The 16,721-nt window shown below is 47.6% G+C and overlaps 1 protein-coding gene across 2 annotated transcripts in view; it reads left to right on the top strand.

Annotated features, from left to right (window-relative positions):
* LOC140727447 (1,4-alpha-glucan-branching enzyme-like) overlaps nt 1-16,721 on the top strand; it is a 528,898-nt gene that overhangs the window by 415,940 nt on the left and 96,237 nt on the right. For both annotated transcript variants that reach the window (XM_073044749.1, XM_073044748.1), the window contains exon 8: nt 13,847-13,962. In XM_073044749.1, the coding sequence (XP_072900850.1) occupies nt 13,847-13,962 (116 nt within the window). The remainder of the gene's footprint in view (nt 1-13,846; nt 13,963-16,721) is intronic.

The raw sequence follows: 16,721 nt of genomic DNA, 5'->3' as shown, positions 1-16,721 counted from the left end.
ACACTATCTCTGATCAACAATGCCATGCCCCCACTTCTTTTGACTTCCTCCCTGTCCTTTCTGAAACATCTAAAGCCTGGCACTGAAGTAGCCATTCCTGCTCCTGAGCCATCCAAGTCTCTGTAATGGCTACAATATCGTAGCTCCCTACACTTAACCCTACATTTCACCTCCTTTGAGGAAAACACCACACAAAATGTTGGAGGTACTCAGCTGGTCAGGCAGCATCTAAGGAGAGGAATAAGCAGTCAACATTGCGGGCCATGACCCTTCATCGTTTTTTTTATTTTCATAGATGCTGCCTGACCTGCTGAGTTCCTCCAGCTTTTTGTTTGTGTTACTCTGGATTTTCAGCATCTGCAGAATTTCGTGTTTATGACCTGCCTTTCAAGTATCTGAGTGGCCATTCAGGGCAGGGATGAGTTGGGATTCATTTTGAGAGCACTGGAATGTAAGAGCAAGGATGTAATGCTGAGGCTTTATGAGGTGTTGGTCAGACTGCACTTGGAGTATTGTGAGCAGTTTAAGGCCCCTTATCTACGAAACAATGTGCTGGCATTGAAAGGGTTCAGAGGAGATTCATGAGAATGATTCAGAGGATGAAAGGGTTAACGTACAAGGAGCATTTGATGTCTTTGGGCTTGTACTTGCTGGAGTTTAGAAGAATGAGGCTGATGGTGGAGGGGGAGTGAGATCTCATTGAAGCCTATTGAATATTGAAAGGCCAAGATAGAGTGGATGTTTAGAGGATGTTTCCTATATTGGCAGTCTAGGACCAGAAGACATAGCCACAGAATAGAGGGATATCCATTTGGAAGAGAGATATGGAAGAATTTTTTTTTTTAGCCAGGGAGATGGTGGTGAATCTGTGGAATTAATTGCCACACCAATTGTGGAGGCTAAGTCATTAAATTGATAGGTTCTTGATTAGTCAGGCTGTCAAAGATTACAGGAAGAGGGAAAAGGCAGAACAGGGTTGAGAGGGATAATTAATGCAGTTGTACAAAGCCTTGGTGAGACCACACCTAGAGTATTGTGTGCAGTTTTGGTCCCCTAATCTGAGGAAAGACATTCTTGCCATAGAGGGAGTACAAAGAAGGTTTACCGGATTGATTCCTGGGATGGCAGGACTTTCATATGAAGAAAGACTGGATCGACTAGGCTTATACTCACTGGAATTTAGAAGATTGAGGGGGGATCTTATTGAAACGTATAAAATCCTAAAGGGATTGGACAGGCTAGATGCAGGAAAATTGTTTCCGATGTTGGGGAAGTCTAGAACGAGGGGTCACAGTTTAAGGATAAAGGGGAAGCCTTTTAGGACCGAGATGAGGAAAAACTTCTTCACACAGAGAGTGGTGAATCTGTGGAATTCTCTGCCACAGGAAACAGTTGAGGCCGGTTCATTGACTATATTTAAGAGGAAGTTAGATATGGCCCTTGTGGCTAAAGGGATCAGGGGTATGGAGAGAAAGCAGGTACAGGGTTCTGAGCTGGATGATCAGCGAGCAGGCTCGAAGGGCCGAATGGCCTGCTCTGCACCTATTTTCTATGTTTCTAACAGTCATGATGGAATGGCGGAGCAAACTTGATGCTACAAAAGTGGGGTGCTGATTTAAGGGTGCAGTGAGTTCAGGATCACTCCTGTGGACTGAACATGGGTGCTTCACAAAGTGGTCACCCAGTTTGTCTACTGCGTCAGTGTACACAATGGGATTTCCAGTGTCAAGTGGAGCACAGTGTGAATGTAGAATGCACAAGATTGGAAGAATGGGTACATCACTTGCACTGCCACTTGCGTATCTGAAAGGTAGGACGGAAACAGATGAAAGGGCAAGATTTGTGCTGTTATAATAGGTGATTTTAACTGTCCACAAACTGACTGAGAATCCTCTATGGGAAAAGGACTAGTTGGGATAAAGTTTGTCAAATGTGTTCGGTAAGGTTTTTTGCACACCTACAAAATGCTGGAGGAACTCAGCAGGCCATGCAGCATCGATGGAAAAGAGTAAACAGTTCACGTTTCAGGCAGAGGACCTGCATCAGTACATAGAAGTCCCAATGACAGACATCCCAGCTCTCCCGGAAGTTCCAGGAGTCTCCCGCAAATTGATAGAGGCTCCCTGGCACCCGCAAATTATATACAATATCCCAGAAATTGATTTTTTCAAGAGCGAGTAAGAGGGGGTGGGAGGTGGGGGGAGAGAGAGAGAGAGAGATGTGAGTTTAACAGGTGTCATTCATTCATTAGCATAGCTAATGTTACTTAAACTAGCTGGCTAGCTGCTAAGGAGCTACTCTATTGCAGACATCCCACCTCTCCTGCAAAATGATGATGCTACCTCCCTGAAATGAGTTTTTGCAGGGTGGGATGTCTGCAATGAGAGAGCATGCAATACTAGATCTGCTATCAGGGAATGAGATGGGGCAGGTGACAGAAGTTTGGGTAGGGAACACTTTGCATCCAGTGACCACAATGCCATTAGTTTCAAAGTAACTATGCAAAAAGATAGGCCTTTTCTACAGGTGAGATTCTAAGTTGGTGAAAGGCCAATTTTGATGGTATCAGAAATAATCAGGCAAATGAGGATTGGGACAAGCTGTTTTTTTTTTGCAAAGGCGTACTTGGTAAGTGGAAGGCAAAATTTTCTTCAAAATTTACTTCAAAAGCAAAATTTTGAGAGTACAAAGCTTGTATGTGTTGTCAGAATAAAAGGTAAAGATAAGTATCAGGAGCCTTGGTTTTCAAGAGATGTTGAGGCCCTGGTTAAGGGGGAAAAAAGAGGTGTGCAGCAGGTCCAGGCAGGTGAGGTGTGCAGCAGGTCCAGGCAGGTGAGATGTGCAGCAGGTCCAGGCAGGTGATGTGTGCAGCAGGTCCAGGCAGGTGAGGTGTGCAGCAGGTCCAGGCAGGTGAGGTGTGCAGCAGGTCCAGGCAGGTGAGATGTGCAGCAGGTCCAGGCAGGTGAGGTGTGCAGCAGGTCCAGGCAGGTGAGGTGTGCAGCAGGTCTAGGCAGGTGAGGTGTGCAGCAGGTCCAGGCAGGTGAGGTGTGCAGCAGGTCCAGGCAGGTGAGGTGTGCAGCAGGTCCAGGCAGGTGAGGTGTGCAGCAGGTCCAGGCAGGTGAGATGTGCAGCAGGTCCAGGCAGGTGAGGTGTGCAGCAGGTCCAGGCAGGTGAGGTGTGCAGCAGGTCTAGGCAGGTGAGGTGTGCAGCAGGTCTAGGCAGGTGAGGTGGGCAGCAGGTCTAGGCAGGTGAGGTGCGCAGCAGGTCCAGGCAGGTGAGGTGCGCAGCAGGTCCAGGCAGGTGAGGTGCGCAGCAGGTCCAGGCAGGTGAGGTGCGCAGCAGGTCTAGGCAATTGAGGTGCGCTGCAGGTCTAGGCAATTGAGGTGTGCAGCAGGTCCAGGCAATTGAGGTGTGCAGGAGGTCCAGGCAATTGAGGTGCGCAGCAGGTCCAGGCAATTGAGGTGTGCAGCAGGTCTAGGCAGGTGAGGTGTGCAGCAGGTCCAGGCAGGTGAGGTGTGCAGCAGGTCCAGGCAGGTGAGGTGCGCAGCAGGTCTAGGCAATTGAGGTGTGCAGCAGGTCTAGGCAGGTGAGGTGTGCAGCAGGTCCAGGCAGGTGAGGTGTGCAGCAGGTCCAGGCAGGTGAGGTGTGCAGCAGGTCCAGGCAGGTGAGGTGTGCAGCAGGTCTAGGCAGTTGAGGTGTGCAGGAGGTCCAGGCAATTGAGGTGTGCAGGAGGTCCAGGCAGGTGAGGTGTGCAGCAGGTCTAGGCAGGTGAGGTGTGCAGGAGGTCCAGGCAATTGAGGTGTGCAGGAGGTCCAGGCAGGTGAGGTGCGCAGCAGGTCCAGGCAGGTGAGGTGCGCAGCAGGTCCAGGCAGGTGAGGTGCGCAGCAGGTCCAGGCAGGTGAGGTGCGCAGCAGGTCTAGGCAATTGAGGTGTGCAGCAGGTCTAGGCAATTGAGGTGTGCAGCAGGTCTAGGCAATTGAGGTGTGCTGCAGGTCCAGGCAATTGAGGTGTGCAGCAGGTCCAGGCAGGTGAGGTGTGCAGCAGGTCTAGGCAGATGAGGTGTGCAGGAGGTCCAGGCAGGTGAGGTGTGCAGCAGGTCCAGGCAGGTGAGGTGTGCAGCAGGTCCAGGCAGGTGAGGTGTGCAGGAGGTCCAGGCAGGTGAGGTGTGCAGCAGGTCCAGGCAGGTGAGGTGTGCAGCAGGTCCAGGCAGGTGAGGTGTGCAGGAGGTCCAGGCAGGTGAGGTGTGCAGGAGGTCCAGGCAGGTGAGGTGTGCAGCAGGTCCAGGCAGGTGAGGTGTGCAGGAGGTCCAGGCAGGTGAGGTGTGCAGGAGGTCCAGGCAGGTGAGGTGTGCAGCAGGTCCAGGCAGGTGAGGTGCTTATGAAGTAAGTATAAGAAATGCAAGAGAATTTAAAGAAATGAGATCATAAAGAAGGCATGTGGTTCATAAAGAAGGCATGAGGTTGCTCTACCAGACAATGTGAAGTCCCTCTGCACTTCTGATATTTGAAGCTTCTCTGCATTTAGATGATAGTCCACAGTATTGTTCCTTTTCCTAAAATGCATTATCGTACATTTCGCATCACTGTATTCTATCTGCCACTTTTTTGTCCGTTCTTCCAATCTGTCTAAGTCTTACTGCAATCGCATTGCTTCCTCAGCACTGCCTACCCCTCCACCTGTCTTTGTATCATCCACAACTTTGCCACAAAACCATCAATTCCATTATTCAAATCTTTGACAAATAATGTGAAAAGCAGTGGTCCCAATACTGACCCCTGAAGAACACCATTAGTCACTGGCAGCCAACCAGGAAAGGCCCTTTTTATTCCCACTCACTGCCTGTCAGCCATCCTCCATCCATGCCAGTATATTTCCTGTAACACCATAGGAATTTATCTTGTTAAGCAGCCTCATGTGTGGCACCTTATCAAATCCCTTCTGAAAATCCAAGTAAATGACATCCACTGCCTCTCCTTTCCCACCCTGCTTGTTACTTCCTCGAAGAATTCCTAACAGTTTTGTCAGGCAAGATTTCCCTTTACAGAAACCATGCTGGCTTTGATTTATTTTATCACTAGTTTCTAAGTACCCCTAAGCCTCAGCCTTAATAATAGACTCCAACACACTGAAGTTAGGTGAACTGGCCTATAGCTTCCTTTCTTTTGTGTTCCTTCCTTCATAAAGGATGGAGGGATATGCTGGAATCAAGTGATTCTTGGAAGATCATGACCAATGTATCCATTATCTCCTCAGCAACCTCTCTCAGGACTCTGGGATGTAGTCCAGCTGGCCCAGGTGACTTATCCACCTTAAGACCTTTGGGTTTGCCTGGCACTTTTTCCTTTGTAATAGCAATGGCACTCACAGACCTCTGGCACACTGCTAGTGTCTTGGGGCAGGTGGATGCGAGTAGGCATTTAAATAGTTTCAGAATGGGCTAGATGGGCCAAGGGCCAAGCATGTTTCCATGCTGTACTTTCCTATGTTTATGACTATGGGGACAGGTTGAACAAGCTAGGGCTTTTCTCTTTGAAGTAAAGGGAGGATGGGAGACAGACAGACAGACAGACAGACATACTTTATTGATCCCGAGGGAAATTGGGTTTCGTTACAGCCGCACCTACCAAGAATAGTGAAGAAATATAGCAATATAAAATCATAAATAATTAAATAATAATAAGTTAATCATGCCAAGTGGAAATAAGTCCAGGACCAGCCTATTGGCTCAGGGTGTCTGAAACTCCGAGGGAGGAGTTGTGAAGTTTGATGGCCACAGGTAAGAATGACTTCCTATGATGCTCAGTGTTACATCTCGGTGGAATGAGTCTCTGGCTGAATGTACTCCTGTGCCTAACCAGTACATTATGGAGTGAATGGGAGTCATTGTCCAAGATAGCATGCAACTTGGACAGCATCCTCTTTTCAGACATGACCGTCAGAGAGTCCAGTTCCACCCCCACAACATCACTGGCCTTACGAATGAGTTTGTTGATTCTGTTGGTGTCTGCTACCCTCAGCCTGCTGCCCTAGCACACAACAGCAAAGATGATAGCACTGGCCACCACAGCCTCGTAGAACATCCTCAGCATCGTCCGGCAGATGTTAAAGGACCTCAGTCTCCTCAGGAAATAGAGACGGCTCTGACCCTTCTTGTAGACAGCCTCAGTGTTCTTTGACCAGTCCAGTTTATTGTCCATTCGTATCCCTAGTTATTTGTAATCCTCCACCATGTCCATACTGACTCCTTGGATGGAAACAGGGGCCACCAGTGCCTTAGCCCTCCTCAGGTCCACCACCAGCTCCTTAGTCTTTTTCACATTAAGCTGCAGATGATTCTGCTCGCACCATGTGACAAAGTTTCCCACCGTAGCCCTGTACTCAGCCTCATCTCCCCTGCTGATGCATCCAACTATGGCAGAGTCATCAGAAAACTTCTGAAGATGGCAAGACTCTGTACAGTAGTTGAAGACCAAGGTGTAGATGGTGAAGAGAAAGGGAGACAGGACAGTCCCCTGTGGAGCCCCAGTACTGCTGACCACTCTGTCTGACACACAGTGTTGTAAGCGCACGTACTGTGGTCTGCCAGTCAGGTAATCAATAATCCATGACACCAGGGAAGCATCCACCTGCATCACTGTCAGCTTCTCACCCAGCAGAGCAGGGCGGATGGAGTTGAACACACTGGAGAAGTCAAAAAACATGACCCTCACAGTCCTCGCCGGCTTGTCCAGGTGGGCGTAGACACAGTTCAGCAGGTAGACGATGGCATCCTCAACTCCTAGTCGGGGCTGGTAGGCGAACTGGAGGGGGTCTAAGTGTGGCCTAACCATAGACCGGAGCTGCTCTAGAACAAGTCTCTCCAGGGTCTTCATGATGTGGGAGGTCAATGCCACTGGTCTGTAGTCATTGGAGCCACTGGGGCGTGGCGTCTTCAGTACAGGGACGAGGCAGAACGTCTTTCACAGCACAGGAACCCTCTGGAGACTCAGGCTCAGGTTGAAGAGGTGACTTGATAGAGGTGTACAAGATGATCAGAGGGAAAGATCAAGTGGACAGCCAGAGACTTTTTCCCAAGGTGGAAATGGCTACACAAGAGAACATAATTTTAGGGTGATTGAAGGAAAGTATAGGGAGGGATGTCAGAGATGAGTTTTTTTTAATGCAGATAGTACTGGGTGCATGGGATGGATGCCCTGCCGGTAGAGGCAAGCAAGGATATTTCGGATATGCACATGGATGATTGAAAAATGGAGGGCATTGTAGGAGGAAAGGGCTAGATTGATTTTAGAGTAGATTAAAGGGTCAGCACAACATTGTGGGCCAAAGGGCCTGTATTGTGCTCAAGTGGTTCAGAAACAGGTGGCTTTATAAAGGCAGATTACCAGGGTGGAGGACTCACTGTGAACCATTATTAAACACTGCCTTGGGAAACTGATTATCCTGCTGTTCTCCAGTGTGTTCTGTTCACATTTGTTCCTGAGCGAGGAAATGCTTCATTTGATCAGCTGTAAACACATGGACACGGAGGGAGGCCTAAAGGCCCTGGTGTCCCTCCTTTCTGCAGACACAGACGTGTAAACTGCGGCTGAATGCAACGATGAGTTTGTGCCTAATTGTGTGCAGAGTTTGCTGTGAATCTGTAGTTTTCTGTAATTGGGTTGAGGCTCCCAGCTCATTTTGTGTCTGAGAATTTTCACACCTGAGGCTCGGATTATTTTTAGTTGAATCCAACTGATGAATGGGAGAATGTTGATTAAACTGGAGCTGTATGTGGGATGTTCAGAAAGTTAACAAGTTTCAGTCAACACCAATGAAGTAATTCAAAGTGTTTGCGTTGGCAGATATTTAACTTAGGAAAAATGGAAAGGACAGCACGAGTTAGCTGCTGTCTGATGCATTGTTCACTGTATAAAGCTTTAGTGCAGAGAATTAGAAAATACAGAGGTGAGAGATATATTTGTCTTTGGTGAACAGATCTCAGTGAGTGGGCTGTTGATCACAGGGTGACCATCTCACTCTGTTGAAGTCACTGAGACGGGATGTATCGAGGAAGCTTTGTGCATGATGTTCACACATACTGTAGGTCGGGACATGGCACCTGACCTGCTTCAGCGTCAACATAGGATTATGTTTGTAAATTGGGAAATAAAAGCATTGGAAATCTAAACTAACAGCATGCTGGAAAAGCCCAGGAGATCAGGCAGCATCTGTGGGAAGAGAGCCAGGGATATCCTCGGGTTGGTGAAAGAAGGCTGGGAAATCATGGCCAGGATGTTTCCGTTTCCTTCCATTCCTCAGCAACTCAGATCAATCCCAGTGGATCCAGCTCCCAACGGTCATTCCACCCTCTCACAGTCACTGCACACTCCTTCCAACCTCCCCTCCACCCTTCCCCTCCATCCTTTCCTCCACCCTCCACCCCTCCCCCTTGCCTCCCACCTCACCCTCACCTTCTACCCCTTCTACTTCCAAACCTTCCCTCTATCCACTCTCCTTCCCCTCTCCCTCCATCCCCTCTCCGTCTCCCCATCTCTGCTCCCTCTCCTGTTTGACCAGCTGTGATGTGTGGGTTTCTCGTTCTCTTCTGCCCTTCACCCTTTCCTCTCATCCCACTGTGCACTCCTCTCTCATTACTTCCCATCTGATGGTGCACAGCTTCTGATGCTCAATCTGCTCTTGCTTTCTGCCCCTTCCCGATGGTGACTTGCTCCCCTTTGTTCATTGTCCTGCCTTTCCTCCCACTTCTGGCAATGACTTTGGCCTTCGCCCAACCCGAGCCCGAATCCATTGGAATTTAGGCCAGCGTTGCCCTGGGCCACCTCAGCTATCTCCTAATGAAACATTTTCACTCTGGTTGCCTCCTGGCCTTCTTACAATTTACTGAACTATCACCAGTTAGAGCTTGTGTGCAATGTTAGTAGTTTCACACCCGGACTTGAGTGTGTTGTTCAGGAACATTGGGTGCCCAGGATGAGTGTTACATAGATAGAAACATAGAAAATACAGACCCTTTGGCCCACAAAGCTGTGCCGAACATGTCCTTACCTTAGAAATTACCTAGGGTTACCCATAGCCCTCTATTTTTCTGAGCTCCATGTACCTGTCCAGGAGTCTCATAAAAGACCCTATCGTATCCGCCTCCACCACCATCGCCGGCAGCCCATTCCACACACTCACCACTTTGTGTAAAAAACTTACCCCTGACATCTCCTCTGTACCTACTTCCAAGCACCTTAAAACTGTGCCCTCTCATGCTAGCCATTTCAGCCCTGGGAAAAAAGTCTCTGACTATCCACATGATTAATGCTTCTCATCATCTTATATACCTCTATCAGGTCACCTCTCAGCTTCCGTCGCTCCAAGGAGAAAAGGCTAAGTTCACTCAACCTATTCTCATAAGGCATTCTCCCCAATCTAGGCAACATCCGTGTAAATCTCCTCTGCACCCTTTCTATGGTTTCCACATCCTTTCTATAGTGAGGTGACCAGAACTGAGCACAGTACTCCAAGTGGGATCTGACCAGGATCCTATATAGCTGCAACATTACCTCTCAGCTCCTAAACTCAATCCCACGGTTGATGAAGGCCAATGCGCGTATGCTTTCTTAACCACATACGGTGGATGTGGTAGGGGAGGGTCTCGTATCTCTGCAGCATGGGAGCTAGTGGACAGGACCGAGTGGACATATTAAAGGTGCCTCACATCTTAGTAATAACCAGTTTGAATGTGTCCAACAGAGAGATGTATTCTTTATCTAGAGGAATGTGAATATGGAAACCACCTTGGGTGGGGAGGAGGGGGGAGGACAGACATGCTTGAAGAAGAACTGGATGGACACACAGGAAACTTCCATCAGCGACGGCCCAGGGATGGGGTGCATTGTTGCCCTATATAGGGGTACACTGCAGGGGGGAGATATCTGCAACACTGTGGGTGTGGGAACTGGCGAAGATCAGTGAGTGATGAGGAGCTGTACAGGAGTGAGATAGGTCACCTGGTTGAGTAATGTTACAACAATAACCTTGCACTCAACATCAGTAGGCCAAGGACTTGATTGTGGACTTCAGGAAGGGGAACACACACCAGTCTTCGTCAAAGGGTCAGCAGAGGAAAGGGTAAACAATTCCTGGGTGTCAACGTCTTTGAAGATCTATCCTGAGCCTAACATACTGATGCAATATGAAAAAGGCTCACCAGCAGCTACATTTCATAAGATGGTTGAGGAGATTTGCTTGATATGACACAGACACTCAAAAATTTCTAAAGATGTACCATAGAGAGCATTCTAACTGGTTGTGTCACTGTCTGGTACGGAGGGGCCATGGCACAGGATCGGAAAAAGTAGATGCAAACTCCATCCTGGGCACTCGCCTCCCCAGCATCCAGGACACCTTCAAAAGGCAGCATCCATCGTTAAGGACCTCAGTTACTCAGGACAAATCCTCTTCTCATTGCTTCCGTCAAGAAGGAGTTACAGGAGCCTGAAGTCACACATTCAATGTTTCAGGAACAGCTTCCTCCCCATCACCACTACCGATAAACACTACCTCACTATCTTTCTATCTTTTTGCTGTACTTATGTACCTTTGAGTACATATTGTTTATTGCAATTTATAGTTTATTTTATATTTTGCACTGTACTGCTGCAAAAAAAAACAAATTTCATGATCTTTCAGTGATTCTGATTCTGTACAGGAGGAGACAAGTGTGTGAGCAGATTCCAACACCAGATCCCTCTGTCAACTGGTCCCCCTGTACCCCCGACCTCTGTATCCACTGGTCCCTGGTCCACCAGCCCCCTGGCACCAAACCACTAAGAACAAAAGAGCATAAGAAATAGGAGCAGGAGTAGGCCATCTGGCCCATGGACGCATCTCCACCTACCTACTAAGCAGAAATCGATCCAACCTTGTCTTAAATATATTTACTGAGGTAGCCTCCACTGCTTCATTGGGCAGGGGATCCCACAGATTCACTCCTCCTCATCTCCGTTCTAAATCTACTCCCCTGAATCTTGAGGCTATGTCCCCTAGTTCTAGTCTCAGCTACCAGTGGAAATAACTTTCCTGCCTCTATCTTATCTATCCCTTTCATAATTTTATATATTTCTATAAGATCTCCTCTCATGCTTCTGAATTCCAGCAAGTACATTCACAGGCGACTCAATCTCTCCTCCTAGTCTGAGCCCCTCATCTCTGGAATCAGACTGGTGAACCTCCTCTGCAACGGCCTCCAAAGCCAGTATATCCTTCCTCAAGTAAGGAGACCAGAACTGCACACAGTACTCCAGGTGGGGCCTCACCAGTACCCTGTACAGTTGCAGCATAACCTCCCCACTTCCAATTTCCCTTCTTGATTCCATGGTAATACATTACCCCCAACTCTATGCATCCTTATCTTATGGATAAGTCTATTATGCAGCACCTTATCGAACGTCTTCTGGAAATCCAAGTGAAACGCCCTGGTTTTCTCAGCTGCGTCGGTCTAGGAAGACAATCTCCAGCCTGCCAAACGAGTGGGATTGAGGCGTGAGCTCACCCCAAGCCCCGTTTGTGTGGACGCTGTGTAATTTGCTATGCTGTTACAAGTTAGTGCCACAAAATATAAGACAATACACAATTAAAATATTTATCTTTATAATTCTAAATTTGTTTAAAGGGTTAGTAAAGAAAAAAACAAAAAAAAGTAAAGGGCTCATTTTAATGAAACAGTCTACTGTGCACAAGTTGGAGCTCACGTTTCCCCATCACCGATCTCACCCCGGGCTTTGTCGAATCATGGTCCCGCTCCGGGTCAAATCCTACGACCTCCTCTCTCATCATCTCTCTCGAACAAAATCCCCAACCCCAACCTCAGTGTTCCTCACCAGAGAAACTTCCCCTTATTCGACCATCCTAATTAGATGGCACACATTCTCCTATCTCTTATCTTCAACAGTAACCCAAACCTAAGCTGAAAAACAAGCAGCTCGCACAGAACAGCACAAAGTGAAATACAGAACAGCAGAACAGTAAAAATATGAACCGGGGCATTACAAAGTCCATCTGTTCCCCTCTATTCACTGTGCTCATTATATCCTTAAAGAACTCCCGAAAGTTTGCGAAACAGGACCTGCTTTTGCTGAATCCATGCTGTGTCTGCCTGACGGATCCATTTTGTTCCAGATGCCTCGCTATTTCTTCTTTAATGATAGCTTCAAGTATTTTCCCAACTACAGATGTTAAACTAACTGGCCTAGAGTTACCTGCCTTTTGGCTACATCCTTTTTTGAACAGAGGCATGACATTTGCCATCTTCCAATCCACCGGGACCTGCCCAGAATCCAGAGAATTTTGGTAAATTATCACCAAAGCCTCAACTATGATTTCTGCCGTTTCTTTCAGTACAGTGGGTTGCATTCCATCAGGAGCAGGGGACTTATCTATCTTCGGGCCCACAAGTTTGCTCAGCCCTACCTCTTTAGTGATAGCTATTGTATCGAGGTCCTCACAGTCCCATCACATCCATAACATCTCTCTTTGGCATGTTAGATATGTCCTCCACCGTGAAGACCGACACAAAATAGTCTTTCAAAGCTTCTGCCATTCCTCATTACCCAATATCAATTCCCTCTTCTCATCCTCCAAGGGACCTACATTCACTTTAACCACCCTTTTCCACTTTATATAATATAAAACTTTTACGATCTGTTTCTATATTTTGGGTTAGTTTATTTTCATAATTTATTTTCCCTTTCTTTATTGCTCACTTAGTGCTTCTTTGTTGCTTTTTAAAGTTATCCCAATCTTCCAGTTTCCCACTACCCCTGACAACTGTATATGCACGAGCTTTTAGTTTGATGCCTTCTGTGTCCATCAGTCCCCTGTGTCCACCAGTCCCATGTCCACGGATCCCCTGTCCCTTGGTCCCCTGTACACCAGTCCCCTGTCTGCCTGTCTTTTATTCACCACTCTCCTGTCTACCAGACCCTTCCGTCGACTGGTTCCGTGTCCATTAGTCTCCAGTCCACCAGTCCCCTGTCCTCTGGTACCCTGAGTCCATCATTCTATTGTACACCAGACCCCTGTCAACCAGTCCTCTATGTCCACTGGTCCTTGTCCACCGGTCACCAGTGTCCATCAGTCCCCTGTCCACCGGTTTGCTGTCCACTGGACCCTTGTAGACTGGTCCCCTGACCGCTGGACCCTTGTGTCCACCAGTCTCCCGTACACTGGTGCCCTGTGTTCTCTGGTCCTCTGTCTAACAGTCCTCCATCCACCAGTTCCCTGTCCACTGGTCCTCTGTCTACCAGTCTCCTGCCCACCGGTCCCCTGTACACTGGTCACTTGTGTCCACCGGTCCCCTGTCCACCAGTCCCTTGTCCACTGGTCCTCTGTCTACCAGTCTCCTGCCCACCGGTCCCTTGTGTCCACCGGTCCCTTGTCCACCGGTCCTTTGTGTCCATTGATCCCTTGTCTACCAGTCCCCTGTCCACCAGTTCCCTGTCCACCGGTCCCCTGTCCACCGGTCCCCTTGTCTACCAGTCCCCTGTGTCCACCAGTCCCCTGTCCACCGGTCCCCTGTCCACCAGACCCTTGTGTCTACTGCTCCTCTGTCCACCAGTACAATGACCACTGGTCCCTTGTGTCCGCTGGTCCCCTGTCCACCAGTCAGTCCCCTGGCCACTGGTTCCCTGTCCACTGGTCCCTTGTGTCCCCTGGTCCTCTGTCCACCAGTCCCCAGTCCGCTGATCCCTTGCGTCCACCAGTTTCCTGTACACTGGTCCCCTGTGTCCTCTGGTCCTCTGTCTACCATTGTTTTGTTGCCTCAGCTGTTGTTAATTTTAAGTGGCTGCTTCCTTCTCAGCTGGGAGGTTCTACGGTTCCTGCTCTCCAACCTCCGCTGGTGGGTCGAGGAGTATGGTTTTGATGGGTTCCGATTCGATGGGGTGACATCCATGTTATACCACCATCATGGCATTGGTAAGCAACTGATCTATTTATCAACATAATATTTATTGACCCTTCCAGCCCTTCAAGCCGTGCCACCCAATAATAGCCCAATGTAATCCTAGCCTAATCACAGGACAATTTCCAATGCCCTATTATCCCACCTACTGGTCAATCTTTGGAATATGGGGGAAACCCGTGGTGACACAGGCAAATGTACTGGCTCCTTACAGGCAGTGTTGGGAATTAATTGAAATTAATTGCTGGTAGTGTAAAGCATTGTGCTAACCACTACACTACCGTACACTGTGCTAACCACTACACTACCATACATTGTGCTAACCACTACAGAACCGTACACTGTGCTAACCACTACACTACCATACATTGTGCTAACCACTACACTACCGTACATTGTGCTAACCACTACACTACCATACGTTGTGCTAACTACTACACTACCATACATTGTGCTAACCACTACACTAAAGGTGCATTGTGCTAACCACTACACTACCATACATTGTGCTAACCACTACACTACCGTGCATTGTGCTAACCACTACACTACCATACATTGTGCTAACTACTACACTAAAGGTGCATTGTGCTAACCACTACACTACCATACATTGTGCTAACAACTACACTACCGTGCATTGTGCTAACTACTACACTACCGTGCATTGTGCTAACCACTACACTACCGTACATTGTGCTAACCACTACACTACCATACATTCTGCTAACCACTACAGAACCGTACATTGTGCTAACCACAACACTACCATACATTGTGCTAACCACAACACTACCATACATTGTGCTAACCACTACAGAACCGTACATTGTGCTAACCACTACACTACCGTACATTGTGCTAACCACTACACTACCATACATTCTGCTAACCACTACAGAACCGTACATTGTGCTAACCACAACACTACCATACATTGTGCTAACCACAACACTACCATACATTGTGCTAACCACTACAGAACCGTACATTGTGCTAACCACTACACTACCGTACATTGTGCTAACCACTACACTACCATACATTCTGCTAACCACTACAGAACCGTACATTGTGCTAACCACAACACTACCATACATTGTGCTAACCACTACACTACCATACATTCTGCTAACCACTACAGAACCGTACATTGTGCTAACCACTACACTACCATACATTGTGCTAACCACTACAGAACCGTACATTGTGCTAATCACTACACTACCATACATTGTGCTAACCACTACAGAACCATACATTGTGCTAACCACTACAGAACCGTACATTGTGCTAACCACTACAGAACCGTACATTGTGCTAACCACTACAGAACCATACATTGTGCTAACCACTACAGAACCGTACATTGTGCTAACCACTACAGAACCATACATTGTGCTAACCACTACAGAACCATACATTGTGCTAACCACTACAGAACCGTACATTGTGCTAACCACTACACTACCATACATTGTGCTAACCACTACAGAACCGTACATTGTGCTAACCACTACACTACCATACATTGTGCTAACCACTACAGAACCATACATTGTGCTAACCACTACAGAACCGTACATTGTGCTAACCACTACAGAACCGTGCATTGTGCTAACCACTGCACTACCGTGCATTGTGCTAACTACTACACTACCATACATTGTGCTAACCACTACAGAACCGTACATTGTGCTAACCACTACACTACCATACATTGTGCTAACCACTACAGAACCATACATTGTGCTAACCACTACAGAACCGTACATTGTGCTAACCACTACAGAACCGTACATTGTGCTAACCACTGCACTACCGTGCATTGTGCTAACTACTACACTACCATACATTGTGCTAACCACTACACTACCATGCATTGTGCTAACCACTACAGAACCGTACATTGTGCTAACCACTACACTACCATACATTGTGCTAACCACTACAGAACCGTACATTGTGCTAACCACTACACTACCATACATTGTGCTAACCACTACAGAACCATACATTGTGCTAACCACTACAGAACCGTACATTGTGCTAACCACTACACTACCATACATTGTGCTAACCATTACACTACCGTGCATTGTGCTAACCACTACACTACCATACATTGTGCTAACCACTACAGAACCGTACATTGTGCTAACCACTACACTACCATGCATTGTGTAACCACTACAGAACCGTACATTGTGCTAACCACTACACTACCATACATTGTGCTAACCACTACACTACCATGCATTGTGCTAACCACTACAGAACCGTACATTGTGCTAACCACTACACTACCATGCATTGTGCTAACCACTACAGAACCGTGCATTGTGCTAACTACTACACTACCGTGCATTGTGCTAACCACTACACTACCATACATTGTGCTAACTACTACACTACCGTGCATTGTGCTAACCACTACACTACCGTACACGTGCTAACCACTACACTACCGTACACTGTGCTAACCACTACACTACCATACATTGTGCTAACCACTACAGAACCGTACATTGTGCTAACCACTACACTACCATAGTGTGCTAACCACTACACTACCGTACATTGTGTGAACCACTACACTACCATAGTGTGCTAACCACTACACTACCGTACATTGTGTGAGCCACTACTCTACCGTACTCTACACTACCGTACATTGTGTGAACCACTACTCTACCGTACTCTACACTACCGTACATTGTGCTAACCACTACACTACCGTACATTGTGTGAACCACTACACTACCATAGTGTG

Source organism: Hemitrygon akajei, chromosome 5, assembly GCF_048418815.1.
Source record: "Hemitrygon akajei chromosome 5, sHemAka1.3, whole genome shotgun sequence".
Lineage (NCBI taxonomy): Eukaryota > Metazoa > Chordata > Chondrichthyes > Myliobatiformes > Dasyatidae > Hemitrygon > Hemitrygon akajei.
This window is presented reverse-complemented; position numbering and strand designations above follow the sequence as displayed.